This window comes from Ochotona curzoniae, unplaced genomic scaffold, assembly GCF_017591425.1.
Source record: "Ochotona curzoniae isolate NIBS_2020 unplaced genomic scaffold, NIBS_Ocur_1.0 scaffold_2476, whole genome shotgun sequence".
NCBI lineage: Eukaryota > Metazoa > Chordata > Mammalia > Lagomorpha > Ochotonidae > Ochotona > Ochotona curzoniae.
This window is the reverse complement of record NW_024467095.1, coordinates 21,133,245-21,149,580: the sequence shown is the minus strand read 5'-3', so window position 1 is coordinate 21,149,580 and position 16,336 is coordinate 21,133,245. Positions and strand designations below refer to the sequence as shown.

General features: G+C 42.5%; 1 protein-coding gene across 1 annotated transcript in view; it reads right to left on the bottom strand.

Moving 5' to 3' along the window:
* Positions 1–16,336, bottom strand: part of EZH2 (enhancer of zeste 2 polycomb repressive complex 2 subunit) — a 49,935-nt gene that overhangs the window by 4,933 nt on the left and 28,666 nt on the right. Inside the window, exons 5-15 of the mRNA XM_041002149.1 lie at positions 14,120–14,240; positions 12,930–13,070; positions 11,853–11,955; positions 11,203–11,366; positions 7,542–7,633; positions 5,890–6,130; positions 4,962–5,131; positions 3,831–3,925; positions 2,545–2,585; positions 1,992–2,117; positions 1,050–1,228 (exon numbers count right to left, since the gene is read on the bottom strand). Of these exons, the coding sequence (XP_040858083.1) occupies positions 1,050–1,228; positions 1,992–2,117; positions 2,545–2,585; positions 3,831–3,925; positions 4,962–5,131; positions 5,890–6,130; positions 7,542–7,633; positions 11,203–11,366; positions 11,853–11,955; positions 12,930–13,070; positions 14,120–14,240 (1,473 nt within the window). The remainder of the gene's footprint in view (positions 1–1,049; positions 1,229–1,991; positions 2,118–2,544; positions 2,586–3,830; positions 3,926–4,961; positions 5,132–5,889; positions 6,131–7,541; positions 7,634–11,202; positions 11,367–11,852; positions 11,956–12,929; positions 13,071–14,119; positions 14,241–16,336) is intronic.

Below are 16,336 nucleotides of genomic sequence, written 5' to 3'. Positions count from 1 at the left end.
ACTTGGGCTTCCTTATCTACAAAGGGAATTAATGGATATTCCTAATCCAGAGTTATCGGATTAATGGGTTCATACACAAAGCACTTGGAACAGTACTACATGGTTAAAAAGTGTCAGTGCTGTGGCTTAACAAATTAATCCTCCACCTGCAAGTAATAGCATCCTATATGAGCTCCAGTTTATCCTGGCTCCTTCACTTCCCGTTCAACTCCCTGCTTACGGCCTGGGAAAAGCAACTGAGAAAGATGACCTAGGCCCTTGGGCTCCTCCACATTGGAGACCCAGATGAAGCTGCAGGCTTCGGACTGGCTCAGCTCCAGACACTGCAACCATTTGCAGAAATGAGCCAGCAAATGCAAGATATTTCTGTCTGTTCTTCTCCCTGTAAAATCTGCCTGTAAGTAAATAAATCTTTTTAAAAAGTCAGTTATTATTACTGAAAAAACAACCAAAGGGAAAAAAATCATCATCTATCCTAAAAAGACAGAATTTTCCCAGTACTGCACAATATTTGCTCAATATTTACTTTGCTATGATTAGAATTACCCATGTGCAATTCAAAGGCTTCAAATATTTAAAATACTACTTTTTTAAAATGTTACTTATTTGTTTGAAACAGTTAGAAAAGGGAAGCGGGGGAGAAGGAGCCTTCACCCACTGCTTCACTCCCCAGATGGCCGTCGAGAGCCAGGGCTGAGCCAGGCCAAGCCCAGGATCCACACGCTCCTTCAGGGTCTCCCACGCGGGGCCTAAACACCCGAGCCACCTTTCGCTACACTCCCCAGGCCATGAGCAGGGAGCTGGGCTGGAAGTGGCCACCGACTTGGGACGCCAGCACAGCTGCAGGTGGCTCAGCCTTCCTTGGTGCCAGCCCCCAGAAGCCTATTTGGTAAGAATGAGTTCTCGAGCTTGAAAGAAATCACCCAGGCCTTATTTTCACTAAGGAGACTAACAACCACTTGGCTGTTTGGCCCCTCGCTCCGCGGCCGAGGACCATGCCGACGTGCAGCGGTTCACCAGGAAGACCCCACAGAGTGAACGCTAGTTACCTTTTTGGAACCCCGCTGAATGCTACAGTTCTTGCAGGACACATTTTTACTGTCCCAGTGGTCAGCAGCTCCACAGGTAAGACAGAGGTCAGGGTCACACTCTCGGACGGCCAGATAGCACGGGCATTGCTTGGTATTGCACTGTGCTTTGCAACGGCATCCAGGAAAGCGGTTTTGACCTTCAGAGAGATGTTCATCATCATCATCATCATCATCATCACATGCAAAAATGTGCAGCAAGGCAGGTAAGCGCACTGGGCTGGGCACCCAACTCACATTGAACCCTCACAACACCTGATTATCCATCCCATTGCACAGCTGAGGAAACTGAAGTTAACAGCAAAGAAAAAGCAGTCCGGACTGAAAATGAACACCACCGAGTTCTCGTGTTTGTTTTTTATTTGTTAGATGGTTTATTTATTTAAGGGTCTATGATTTATAAAATAGGTATGAAATAAGGGTTTAGACTACTACAAGACATCCATGGTCCATAACCATTCCAATCGTTTTCTTAATAGGCAAGGTTTGTGTGCAGCTTCATTGAATAAATATAAACATTATCACCCTATTCTTTTATTCTGAAGACTAAATCCTAGCTGACCATCTCTGCTGCCTCACAATTATCCTGTAGCTAACAGATTCATGCCCCTTACATCCTGTGCCAAGTGTAGGATGGCTTGACATCAGTGATCAGAAACAAAGCATTCAGTTCCTTTCATGCAGTTTTGCTTGTCCTGTGCACACACACGCACACACACACACTCACACACACACTCATGCTACCCAGCAGAATGACTGGGTACCAGGAGAAGGCCAGTTACGACACTCACACCCGCTCCTAAGGCAACAGGGGAGCACTCCCCGGCTCTGCAGTTTGATTTAAATGCTGGCCAAAGATCGCCTTAGTTCTCATGCAGTTGCACCCAAGCCACAAATACTTACACTCTGAACTACACTGACAAAACTTTTCACAAAAATTTTGTGCTATCACACAAGGGCACGAGCTGTCACAAGGCTGCCGTGGATGGTCACATGGTTGATAGTTGTAAACATGGTTAGAGGAGCCATCTGAGTAAAGATAACAGCAGGCAGGCCCATTAATCCAGGGAGAGGCAAAAGGATCACACACAATTCACAAGAGTACACTGTTCCCTACCACCTGTGGATGGTACACAAAGTCCTGTTAACAAAATGAAGATAAAAATCACCCCCCACCCCTGCGGACTCATCATCTTTGCCACTAAGTCTCAAAGTGCATCTTTTCCAAACTGCTTTTTCCTTTTTCCAATCAAGAGACTCTCTCCATCCAATCGGTGTCTCTGCAAAACAGCATTTACTGGCCATTCATAAAAGAGACACCTTCCATTGATACAGGTTCAACATACATAAATCAATTATATCAGAATAACCCAAACTCTAATGCAGTCACTATTCTAAACCAAATGCACAAAGACAGTTTAAAGCTACAAATGAATTTGAATGGAAAGATGCTAACCCTTTTTCAGTTGTATCTTTCTGCAGTGTGCGGCCCACAACCTGCAAAAGAAAGAAAGAAAGAAAAAGAAACAACATACATACAAAGAGAAAAAATAACAAACTCGTCATAAGGCCAGGAAGTACGGTCACAGCTAAAAATCTGAGAAAGGTCGGGCTCCACTGGCTCGGCCTGTGCCCTCCACAGAGCAGGGCCCTGACGCCAAGCAGCTAGCAGTCAGGTGCGCCCCAGCTTCCACTGGCCATCAACGTAGAGCGACTCCCAAACAGCCGATGGCTCCAGCTGCCTGGCGTGTACTGGGCCACTGGCTCCACTATGCTCAGAACTTACAAGCAGACACACCTTGTATCTCATTTACTCTGAGCAGAATTACACTGTCTAATTTCAAGCCATGTTATTAATCCATCTGGGATACAGGAACAGAAATAATTCAACCAAAAGTTTGGAAGATTCTACTAAGACCAAACTTTACAGAGAAAACTTTCTAAGTTCTGAATGAAACTGACTATCTTTAAAGAAACGTACCAAGAGCCTGTCCACAATTTTGGAACACATCTGGGTATTCCTTTACTCACTCAACTATACTTCTCTTTAAAAAAAAAAAAAAGAGGCAGACATGCAGGCCAGTGGTTAAGATCGTTCCTGCCACCGTGGTGTGCCTGGCTGGTCACAGCTCCCCACCACGGCAGCACGTGCTGAAGTGCTGGTTCAAGCAGTACGGTCTCGGCCACCCGCAAGGGAGACCCACATGATTTCCCAGCTTCTGGCTTTGGTCTGGCCCGCTCTCTGCTGTTGTAACCACTTGGAAGCGCATTCTCTTTCTCTTCAAACAAAATGAATCTTTAAAAAGAGAGACATGCCTAAAAACTACCTCCCAGCAGCACATTTCACAATGCTTCCTAACAAAATGCTGAAATAATTAGATGGTCTTTACGGCAAAAGCCACTAAACCATATTATGATTTTGCTAACCAGTATACAGCACGGTAACCATAACTTATATAACACATAATATTCCACATTTTCAGAATACTGCTATACTCTTACAGAAAAATAACGGCCACTACCAGTGGAAAGGAGATTGCAGGGAATGTTTCTGAGAGCAGTTTTAAGTTTTTGTCTAACGGACCAGCAGGAAGTGAGCGGCACCCCGCAGGAAGCGCCCAGCCCGCAGCCTCGGCTCTGGCCCCGCTCAGGAAGCGCCCGGCCCGCAGCCTCGGCTCTGGCCCCGCTCAGCAAGCGCCCGGCCCGCGTTCTCGGCTCTGGCCCCGCTCTCAGCAGACCTACCGGTGTTTCCTCTTCTTCTTCCTCGGAGGGGTGTCCACGTCCTCGGCGGGAACTGGAGCAATCACACTCGACTCCTTGACTCGAAACTCATACACCTGACGGCAGGGATTCACACAAACATGACAATATTTTCTAAAGCAAATTCGTCTTACATCCATCTTTACTAAAACGGTTTCTGTCTCCTAGAACAGCAGAAATCACCAGTCCTGCCTTTAGGAAGGAGAGTAGCTGCAGTCATACTCTGGCCAAAAGTAGTGACGCTGAGGTCAACGGTCGTGCAGCAAATTAGACTGCCCCCTGGGACGGCCTCAGCCCCTACCAGAGCATCATCTGAGTCCAGCTAACCCCGGCTAAGACCCCGGGGAAGGTACCAGATGATGGAAGGTACCAGAAACGTGGGACTCTGACACCCACAGAGGATCCAGATGGAGTCCCAGCTCCTGGCTCCAGCTTGGCTCAGCCTCAGGGGTGCCAGCACTTGGGGTGTGAACCAGAGAAAGGAAGAGCACCGTGAATGTTTCTCCTTCTGCTATTAAGCCTTTCCGATAAATAAATAAATCTTTAAAAAAAAAAAAAAGGGCCAACACAGTGGTATAGTGAGTTCAGCCACTGCCTGCAACACTGCCATCCCACATGGGCATGAGCTTGAGTCCCAGCTGCTCCACTTCTGCTCCAGCTCCCTGCTCAGGGCCTGGGAGGGCAGCAGAGAGCGACTCGAAGACCAGGTCCACCCTGCACCCACACAGGAGACCTGGGGCAAGCTATGGCTCCCAGCTCTGAATCAATCTGGCTTTGGGCATAGCGGCCATTTGGGGAGTGAACCAGAAGATGCAAGATCTGTCTCTCCTTCTTGCTCTCTAAATCTGCCTTTCAAATCAAGATAAAATAAAAAGAACAGTAAACTGCTATGTGTGTACTTGACTTGGCCGCATATATACAAAGCCCACTGCCACCCAGCTGATGGATAATCTCCACTCAACTCTCTCAGGTTAAAAAAGACAAAATTTAACTCTGTTCAAGACAAGTACAGGTGTTTAATAACCATCAAGAATATCCTTGTATTTGGACAATCGGTACATATTTATATCTATATTTCAAGCTCTTATAATAAAATTTATCAGATATGCTTACCTGTCTACATGTTTTGGTCCCAATCAACCTAGCAATGGCACAGAAATTATCATAATAAGTGCCAATGAGGACTCTAAACATTGAGGCCTCAGCACCACTCCACTCCACATTCTCAGGAGGTTCAATATTTGGCTTCATCTTTATTGGTGTCTGACATCGAGAATTCGCTTCTGTAACAGCAGATGTAAATAATGGTCAAAAATGGTGATTTAGAAACAGTATGAAGTAGTCAAATCAGGATGTATTCAAGGACAAAGCAGAAAGGAAGTAATATTTTCAAATGAACTGAAGCAAGAAATAATATTGACACTAATTCTACCATCCTGCCATTGTGCCTTCAGGTGGGCCAGAGGTCTGAGGGGTTCCTTGCACTCGAGTGCCAACGTCATTTCCACTGAGCACTCCTTCCCATCTAGCTCCCTGGTACACCTGGAAGGCAGAAGATGGCCAGAGAAGGTGGGTCTCTGGCACCCGCAGGAGGACACGATGGCACTCCTGTGGTGCCAAGTCTTGGGGACACAGCAGAGATCATTGTCCTACCTCAGGCAGGAGACACCTGCTGTAATTGTATTCTAAGCAGGAATAGTGATAACCGTGTCACGAGAGCTAAAATCCAATCAGCAAAATACAATCTCATCCGTTTTCTTTAACCAAAAGAAATCACAGAACATCAAGATCATTAAGTCACATGACCTGAATTTCATTTTGTCTTAAGAAAAGCAGAGAAAACACACGGCACCAAGAGTGAAAATAAGCCGAGCTACCGATCCCTCGCCAGGGGAGGGTGAGGGCAGAACAGTAGCAACTGGGCACGAGTTAATGAAAACTACCCAGGCACGACACTGCCCAATACATTACACATCTTTACCCTTCCCAATACGAAGCTCTGAAAGCAATGGTAAAATCCAGTTATCAGATGTTGCCTCACCAGAGGAACTGGACGTTTCGTCTTTCTTCTCTTCTTCTTCTTTATCGTTGTTCTCGCCCCCAGTCTCGGTCCCCGCTTCCCTGTCACTGTCCGTGTCCTTGGACTCCAGCACGTTGATGGTGGGCGTGCTGGGCCTGCTACTGTTATTAGGAAGTCGTCCCCGTCTGCGACCCCCTGGGCGCTTTGGAGGAGTCTTTATCCGCTCAGCGGTGAGGGCAGCAGCAAACTCCTTTGCTCCCTCCTACAAAATGAAAAGGCCGGGCATTAGGGTGAAGTTCTACAATGGTTTTGGCGGAAAAGCAAAAAAATAAAGATTACATGAGACAAGTTAGTCAAGATATCTATCACAAGATCCACTCATCACAAATACATATATATTTAAACATACTGTTTTAATTTGCATTTAGCTTTAAGATTTTAGAAAGGTAGATGTTTGTTCACTATATTGTCAGGCAATAGTTTTAAATGTAAACTACAACTAAGCTACAACGTGAATTTCTCATGTGCAAAGGTAGCTATTTCTATATTTTTGCGTACACACATATATACAAAGGAGCATCTCTTACAGAAAGAATGCTGTGCTTCAACTCAGACCTCCTACCTTAGCAGTAAAGATAAAGCAGTAACCTTTTATAGTAGTATTTAGAGAAGACAAAATACACATGCTTCAATTCCTCATCTCCTGGTCTTACTATTAACACACCCTGTTTTTCGTTTCCTGTGAGGGATAAGCAATCACAGGAAGACATGAAAGGAACTTGCGGAAAAGGACTCTCTGAGGGTTACAGTTTGCACTGAGGTACAACTATCAATTCTCAGAAAGTTCAAACAGCAGTAAGAGCCTGGCTTACAGAGACCACAGCGAAGTACTAGCTGAGCCAAATGGAATTCTGCCTTACACAGAATATTACAAAACAGTGCTCAAGAATGTGGTTGTTTTAGTGAAAACAGCAGGGAGAGGTTTGAGAGCAGCCAACAGTTTTACACTTCATTCTACACAAACCAAATTGCTTAAAAATAGGATACCTTCTGCAGGTGCCATTCAATGAATCTTCTGTCCAAAATCCAACAGGCAATATATACCCATTTAGTTCCTAGGTAGGAGTGGCTTGGTTCAAAGAGGGGAAATGGTAAAAATAAGATAGTACCCGTAAAAAACAACTTTCCTACCTCATATTTTCCTAACCCCTTACCTTGTCTCCATCACTTAAAGAAAAAGGAAAAGGAAAAACAAAAACAAAAACAAAAGAAACAACAACCAAACCTGGGATCTCTAATTCAGCTTAACTACAGTGCTACTGACAGAGAGGCGCATGGCCGCAGGAGCCACAGCACGCGCTTCCTGCCTGCCTGCCTCTACCTGGGCCACCTCGGCTCCACATTCTCACAAACTCGGTCAAAGTCCTTGACCCTAAAGACCTTGAAACGTCACTGAAGAGGTAACAGATAAACAAAAAATAATAAAACATTAATGAAGGACTGAAAGTGCAGTATATGGACTATAAAAGAAATGACATGGGTAAGAACATTCTACCTAACCCATGGCCAGTCAAAGCGACAGACCACGCTGGCACTCACTTCACCACCTCCACCACAGTCCAAGGTCAAGGCCTCTCCAACACCCTCGGGAACTGTGCAGCAGTAAAGCTTACCAAATGCTGGTAACACTGTGGTCCACAAGGCTTATTGTCCAGGGCTGTTTCTGTGTTCTTCCGTTTGTAAGTGTTGGGTGTTGCATGAAAAGCTGCAAAGCAAATTAAACATCTACTGCAACTGCGAAATATTTGACTTTGCAGATCTTTAACTACTCTGTGAAAACTCAATTATACTAGACTGTAACCTTCCTAAAACGTTTCTTACATTACTTATTATGACTTTCCTTGAAGTTGAGTTGTCAAATGTGCTTTTTGCTCAGCTTCCTCTAAGAAAACACAGCAACCTCTAGAATCATTAGTAATTTCTTATTTTCTCCTTGCGAATAGAACTGATGCACAGAATAAGCATATCTTTCCAATAGGTCTTTAACGTTCCCCATATAAACAGCTGATATTTTCTTAAAACACCACTAGTTTTATCAAAAGGATTCTGACAGCTACAATTTCTTGATCTCAAAAGAAAAAATCAACAATCAATTGTCAGCTGGAACGTAGAATAAGATATTGATCACTAAGACACATTTGAAAAAGAACAGGGGCTGGCACTGTTCCCTCACACAGCACCCATGTGGGTGACAGCTCATGTCCTGCTGCCCCACTGCTGCCCCAGCTCCCTGCTGCCGGTCAGCAGAGGACGGCCCCTCCCACCCACGTGGGACACCTGGACCAAGCTCCTGGCTCCCGGCCTGGGCTGGCTCGGCCTGCACACCACTGCATTCGGAAAGACAAGGTTTCCAGTAGATGGAGGATTTCTCTCCGATTCTGATTTTCTAATAAATAAGTATATCTTTGAAAAAAGGTACATAGCACTAATTCATACTGTTGAAAACTAATGTTTGAAACTCAAACTCAATTCAGAACCTAATGAGAGCTGGCTTCTTTCTAAGGAAACGCAGGGTCAGATAAAATAGGTTTCAGAAAGATAAAAGTCGTTGAAACATGACATTAAAGTAACGTTTAACAGCCACGTGAGGAGTCACCAATAGATGGAAGACCTCGCTCTACCTTTCAGTAAAAATGTGCCTTTCAAATAAAAATAAATATTAAAAATATAAAAAACCTTCCCTTTACAAAATCAATTAGACATCAAAACTACTTTGCTAACACATTTTACTGGCAGGACTCTGAGGAGACAATCATTTATTCTGTTGGTAGTTTTTTAAATAGGCACATTCCTACTGGGATTCTTAGCTTTAGCTTTGGCCTAACTCGGGTGTCAGTAAGGCATGATTTTAGACCAGACCATAGTCTGTGTGACAGGTGATTCCACTTTGTTGACCAAAAATGGCGTTCCTTTCTTCTTGTGACTATTTAAGGTGGTAGCATGCCTCACTGTGGCCGGGCCCCTGCTGCCAGAGGGCAGGGATGGATGTATGCAATGCCTATGGCTAGGCCCAGTTGCCAAGGAGACATGGAGTCAATAAGCCATGGTTCACTTTTGACTGTGGACCCAGACTGCCTAGCACCTAAGAGGACAGCAAATCAAACAACGAATCACTCGATGTACTTGCTAATCGTTGTAACCCACAAATAAGCACAGACCCCAGATTCACACAATGTTTGATTCTTTCACGTACAATAAAAACAGGCTCCGGAGTTGTTCGTGGTTTTTGAGCACTGAAGGACAAAGAGAATCCTAGTCCTGATATTTCTGGATCTTTTCTTATTTTTATTCAGTGCCTGCCTCAAGCTTTGTTTTCTTGTAGGTTTGTTGAATGCTGGTGTACAGCATCTATCCATATAACTGTGTTTATCATTTAAACTTGAACTTGTGGAAAATGGGTACAGGTACATGTAATGTTATTCACTATTACAGTAAAACAATAATCCAAAATAATCATGTTAAGAGGCCAATTTGGTAATTCTGAAAGCCTCCCATGGTATCATACTATCATACAGACAGGCCTAACCATTCATAATCTAAAGTCAGGAAAGACAAAAATTAGAACATTATGGCACCATCTGAATAAGATGACACTTTAACAACTCCCAATGAACTGTGAAAGAACACATTAAAAAAAACGGAGTGACCAACAGAAGGGAGCTGGAGCCTCAGCAGGCAGCTGTGCTGAGGAGACCTCACTGCGCACTCTAGTTCTCTGCTGACGTGTAAACAACATCAAAGATGACCTGTTTAAAAGACAACAGCAGCTAGTGAAAGCTGGTTATGTCAAGTATTTCACACTTCGTAATTCATTTAATCCTCACTACACTTTTAAGAGAAGGCACTACAGTATCTCCAATATGGGAGGGTGGGGGGACAACCTGAGTCACAAAGTGTTATATTTGACATTTATTTTAATGTTTTAACAACTTACTTACTTTGCAAAAGAAAAACACATACTATGTAGATGTCAAGTTCATATAAAGCAACAAAGCATCTACAGAATTTACTGAGGCTTGATTATGAAGAAACTCATTCTAGTCCAACAGAAAGGTGGGCCTGGGGCCACCACAAGTGGGCAACCTATGATACCATGAAAGTCATCTCTATTACAGTAAAATATTTCTCTTCTCTCCAACTTGAATGAGATCATTAGCATGTTCAAGGTTCATCAAATTACTCATATCTGAGGAACACAATAAGCTAACTCTTGCAATAACACGTAAAAGTGGTTATCCTACTTTGTAGGGTCATACCTATCAAAAGATCCATGAAATACAACAGCTACAAACAAACTGGAAAGACCCTATCAATAACTCAAAAACAGAGATGCCTCCAATTCTTACAACGACATTCAAATGCAATTTACAATATTCTTAGCACAAAAAAGACATTTTTAATTAAGTGGTATGTAAACTAAAATGTAATTTGAGGCAATCATTTCAAGAGCTGTGTGAAGTAACACAGCTCAGATCAAACATCGCTAACTCTCCAATACCTCAAGCAACAAGCTGAAGACTACTGAGTCATCCCTGAAGTTACTGTGAGTACAGAGTACTCTGTGAGTACAGAGCAATTTACCCAGAGGACGAAAAATCATAAAGTAACAAAAAACAAAACCCACTAAGTAAACAAGAATTAATATCACACTTGCTTTAGCTGATTTCTTTAAATAAACAAACATTAACAGACATACAGCTGTAGTTACAGCTATAGTTATTTGAAAGGCAGAATGATAAGAGAGGGAAAGACAGAGAGCTCTTCCATCCACTGGCTCACTGAGCCAAGGCTCCACCAGGCTGAGGTGATCAGAACTCCACTGGGTGTCTCCCATGTGGCTGGCAGGCATCTTCCCCATCTTCCCATTGTGTCAGCAGGGAGCTAGATGGAAGCAGCACTTGGAAAAGGGACAAGCAAACCCAGGCAGTGGCACTGAGACAAGCTCCCATCCTGCTCAAGTCATGGCACAGATCCTGTCAGTATCAGTGATGCTGCTCTGGGCCATCAGCAGCTTCATACAACAACTGTTTAACGTTTACACTGTGCATACCTGTGGTCCAAGCCAGTGGAAAACAGACCAAACTAAATGTGCACAAAACAGTCCTTAAGCAACAATGTAAGGATAACAATCCTGAGATCATCACGTATCTTTCAATCGTAACTATTAAGAGTCAATAAAAACTCTAATTGCATTAAATGACATCAGTTTTCAAGTTGCTTTAAGAGATAAATCCACAAAGATGGAAAATGCAAACGTACAATAATTGCACTTACGATGTAGGAAGCAGTCATATTTAAAACATCGCCTACAGAAGAGTGTGTGAAATGAATGCAAGCTCTGCTCCCTCTGAACAGATTTGGCATGTGGCCCATCTATGTTGGGAGTACATTCAGGAGGAAGTGCGCCTGGAAGCTGCTGCTCAGTGAGTTCCTTGTATCTGACATTAACCAAGAAAAATATAAGCAAATATGAAAGAAAAAAAAAATCGCTTTCTGAAAATAATGCTTATCTTGCCTACAACAAGAACAAGTATATCTGACCAAAATCAACTTCTACAGACAATTACACAGTATACAGTATATCAAGCTAAGATTCTCTGCAGCGATTACGGTATATCATGAAAAAGGGCATTAGTTTTAGTTAAGCGACAACTGTATTAAACATTCTACGAATATCCAGAGAAATTTTCCTCTAACTATACTACTATAAATTATAGATATGTAGAGTATGTGCATTAATATAAATGTCCTTATTCCATGTATAATAAGCTTTATAGCATAAAATGTCACAGGGAAAAATACTGCTTCAAATATCTTGATAACATCATACACAAAAAGTGGCTGTATCTGTTCCATTTGCAAAGCAACAAGAAGGGGAGTCCAAGTAAACTCAGCTGGGACTGCCTCACAGGAGCAAGTCTTACTTCTCTTTCAGCTCTTCCGCGGTGCCCTTATCTGGAAACATCGAGGAGATGGCTTCAAAAATCTTATCAGATGGAAATTTCCGAGGTGGATGGCTTTCTTTATCTAAGTGGGGAAATAGGAAAGAGGAAAAAAAAAACCAGTTTTCAATCTTTTACTGTCCCCACATAACTGAATTTCTACAAAGCTGTCTATGAAATCAACTTTTTATTTCACTTGTAGCATATTTTATGTTTTTATGAGATGTCGACAGATTAAACACAAGATTCAGATATAAATGCAAAAAAGTTTAAGAGTTCTGGGAGGCAAAAACCTAAGTTTTAATCCCAAATCTGCTACCATTTCTCGTGTCTGGGCCTCATTAACTTAACCATCTAAAATTTATATCTAAAATTAAAAGCTGAACTAGTCACCACCGAGGTTATTATTTTATTACACACACACAAAGAAACCTACACATCTTTAAAATTCAAATTTTCCCCGAATTATTCTATCGTCCTTTAACAAAAGCAATGCCAAGCAGATAACAGCACTACAGACTGCAGACAGTAAGTGACTCAGGCAGTAACAGCGTAACCAGAGTTACACACAGACCAGAGTCAGACAGGTTCTCACCTGAGCTCAGGAGGCCAGCTCTCTCCCAACAGCACAATTTCATATAAAAACTTAATCCCTCTATATCAACTTCCTTGAATACCAAATGGATGTTATAACAATATCTACCTTATGCAGTCTTTATGAGGATTAAGTCCATGTATATTAATTGATGAACACAATTTACATGCTTATGGCAAATGCATATAAAGTTTTTTATTTCTATTTTACACACACATATAGAATGTCATATTATAGTGATGCTTAAGGGGACTGTTCAGATGCCCCACAAAAAAATTAGGTTCCTCTGCTAACACCAAGAAAAACACAAAAATGTTCAAAGGCAGAATAAAATGTCGCAAATAATGTTCTAATTTGGTTGATACTACTGTAAATTTGATTTACACAAAGCTAAGGGGAGAAAGGAATCACTTTCAATATTCACTCTATAACGCCCACCAAAAAGCACCGATAACCAGACGTACCGTCTCGGTGGTCCTCCAGATCCTTCTGCTTTTCTTCGCTTTCATCAGGATCATCTCCATCATCATCATCGTCGTCGTCATTGTACTGACCAAGAGCATTCACCAACTCCACAAAAATCTCATCATTTATAAACCCACATTCTGAAATTCATTAAAGATGTTCAGAAATGCACATAGGAATGGGGCAGTGACAAATGTTTACATATTCCTTTTCTCATTTATAAGAAAAGACCACAGCTTGCCGATATTATAATACCTGGTGCTCAAACTCGGCTTTAGAGGACAGATAATCTTCAGGATTGTTCTTACTCAAAGTTTGAAAGAAAAACTTACTTTCAGTACTTATCACCTTCTCTTGCACCCAAGGCCTAGCACCGACCCAGCCTCTGCAGTTCATCACGGTGTTCGCCTCCTCCCCAGTAACATACCTGGCCTTTAACTGGTCACATCAGACTTGGTTTACACTAACAGTGACCATGGACGACAGTAAGGGTACCACCCTCCTAGACACTTTGAACAGAACCTCCACACACATTCCCAAAGTCAGAAAGATGTTAACGACTGTGTTTCGGGCATTACAGTAGTCTAGAAAAGGTTATTTTTAGTAGCAGGGCTGTCTCACTTACATGCCACTCAGAGAATGAAATCTAATTGTCCTGATTGCTAAACAATCTTAAAAATCCACATATCCAAGCAATTTCTATTTCACTTCCCTGTTACTGCATTATACTATATGCTACAACCAACCACGAATAATTAAGTGGCAAACGTGGCGTGCAGTGCAAGAACAGGGAAGGAGCAGGCCCTGGGCCACACCAGCAGCAGGCAGCCTTGGCTGCTGTCCTGGCCGTGCGTCCCAGAGGCAGCGGGCGACAGCTCAGGCACTTGGCTGTCTGCCACACACATGGAGTCCTGCCTCCTGGCTCCAGCTGGACCAGTCCCTGCTGTTGGGGACATCTGGGGAGTGAAACAGCAAACGGAACACACTATTTCTCTGCTTCTCAAATACAAATTTCAAACTTTACTTTATAAAAAAAAGAGAAAATATAGAAAATATAGGGCTTCTGACTAGATGTCTACCCTTTGCAGTTTAAATTTTATTATTAAAAATTAGTTCATGTCCTATGCTTAACAAAACCAGAGTGTGAGACTTCTCTAGCCATTTTTCCAAAGGAATAATCATGGCTCACCTCTATCTCCATGTACTTTTCCATCGTAATTTTTTATTAGTTCTTCAATGAAAGTGCCATCCTGGTCTAGAACTTCATCCCCCATATAAGGAATGTTATGTAAAACGGTTTCATCTTCCACCTAAAAGTTTAAAAAAACAATTTAAAACAGACATCCCAGTGTCAACACGGGTCTTGTTTATTTATTTATTTATTTATTTAAACACTCACTTATTAAGAAAGCAGATATACAGAAAGAGAAGGTGAGACACAGAAAAGGATCTTCCATTTGCTAGGATCACTCCCCAAATGGTCACAATATTCAGAGCTGAGCCGACCCAAAGCCAGCAGAGCTAAGGGCTTCGTATGGGTTTCCAAACGGGTGCAAGGTTTCAAGGCTTTGGGCAATCCTCTACTGCTTTCCCAGGTTATAAGCAGGAAGCTGGATGGGAAGTAGAATAGCCAGGACATGGACAGGCATCCATATGGGATCCCGAAGGAAGAATTAGCCAATCGAGCTATTGTGCTGGGTCCCAAAATATGTTTTAAATGGCAATACAAGATAACTAAAGGACTTGGCGCAATAGCCAAGGGGCTAAATCCTTGCCTTGCATATGCCAGTATCCACATGGATACCAGTTCATATCCTGGCTGCTCTACTTCCCACCCAGCTCCCTACTTGTGGCCTGGGAAAGTAACAGAGGATGGCCGAAAGCCTTGGGACGCTGCACCCTTGGAGACCTGGGGAAAGCTCCTGGCTTCCGATCAGCTCAGCTCCAGCTGTTGCGGCTACTTGAGGAGTAGACCAGTGGATGGAAGATCTTCTCTGTTTCTCCTTCTCACTGTAAATCTGACTTTCCAATAAAAATAAATAAATCTTAAAAAAAAAATCAGTATCCATGGGAGATGCCTATGCCGTAGACAGCAGCTTAACTAAAGTAAAAAGATTATCAAAACAGACTATCAGAATAGGAGTGGAGATTTCTAAACCTCACTTGATATCTAGCTAATGGATACACTCAATGTGGTAAGAGTGCAGGGATATATAGTACAACATCAATAGTATAATAAGGTTTATCCCAAAGAATCCATGCTTCTGTGCAAAAGAATACTGTACAATTACAGAGTACTTTAATTCTGATATGAACAAGATATATCAAAGTAGACTGAACTAGTAAAGATAATAATAAATGAGTTTATATCTAGGCTAAGAAGACCACAACAAAGAAAAAGGTTCTACCTTTGCAGGAAATAATCCAGAAAATTTCAGAAGGAATGGAACAGACAAGTATACAAGGAACAAAAGGCTTTCCTTCACGACATTCTTTTCAATTAAAAATAAAAAGGACAGGAATTATAGATGAAAACTGGATTATTGTAAAGTGCACATTTAAAGAGTAAATCAAAGTAAGGATTAGTCAATCTCAAAGTAGTGATTATAAACAGAATTTAAAAAAAAAAAAAAACCCTCTCTCCTACAGAAGAGATTGGCTGAGACTGAAGAGACGAGTGTGCGGCAGCACAAGCTGGGGCCAGGAACGTGACCACGGTTAATATGAAAATGACACAGGGCATGCCTCGAAACACACGTGACAGGCAGGAAGGAGGAAAAGAAGAACCTTCCAGTAATGCACAGATAAACTCAAGCCAACTGGAACATTCCTAGAGACAACAGGTCTTTACACAAATAAGGGAAACGTGAAATATAAAATGAAAAATTCAGATTTTAATATAATCCTTAGCCAAGTATGATATCTCCCTGCCAAAGGCCATCTGTATCAAAGGCCATTCGTATATTTGGTTTTTTGTTTGTTGGAAAGTAGTCAGATTTACACAGAGAAACAGAGAAAGCTCTTCCATCTGCAGTTCACTCGGCAAGTGGCCACAATGGACAATGTGGAGATGATCCAAAGCCAGGAGCCTCTTCTGGGTCTCCCACGCGGGTGCAGGGTCCCAACTTTGGGCCATCCTCCACTGCTTTTCCAGGCCTCACACAGGGAGCTGGAAGGGGAGTGGGGCAGCTGGGACACAAACCAGCACCCATGAGATCCCAAGGCAAGGACCTCAGCCACTAAGCTATCGTGCCAGGCCCCATTTGTATATCTGTAACACCATTCACAGGCCAAGCCAAATTACCAACTTAAAAACTGTCCTGGTAGTGCAGTTCAACAAATTAAACTGTTGTCTGCCACGTCAGCCTCCTATACGAACACTGATTCCACTCCTGCCTGCTCCACT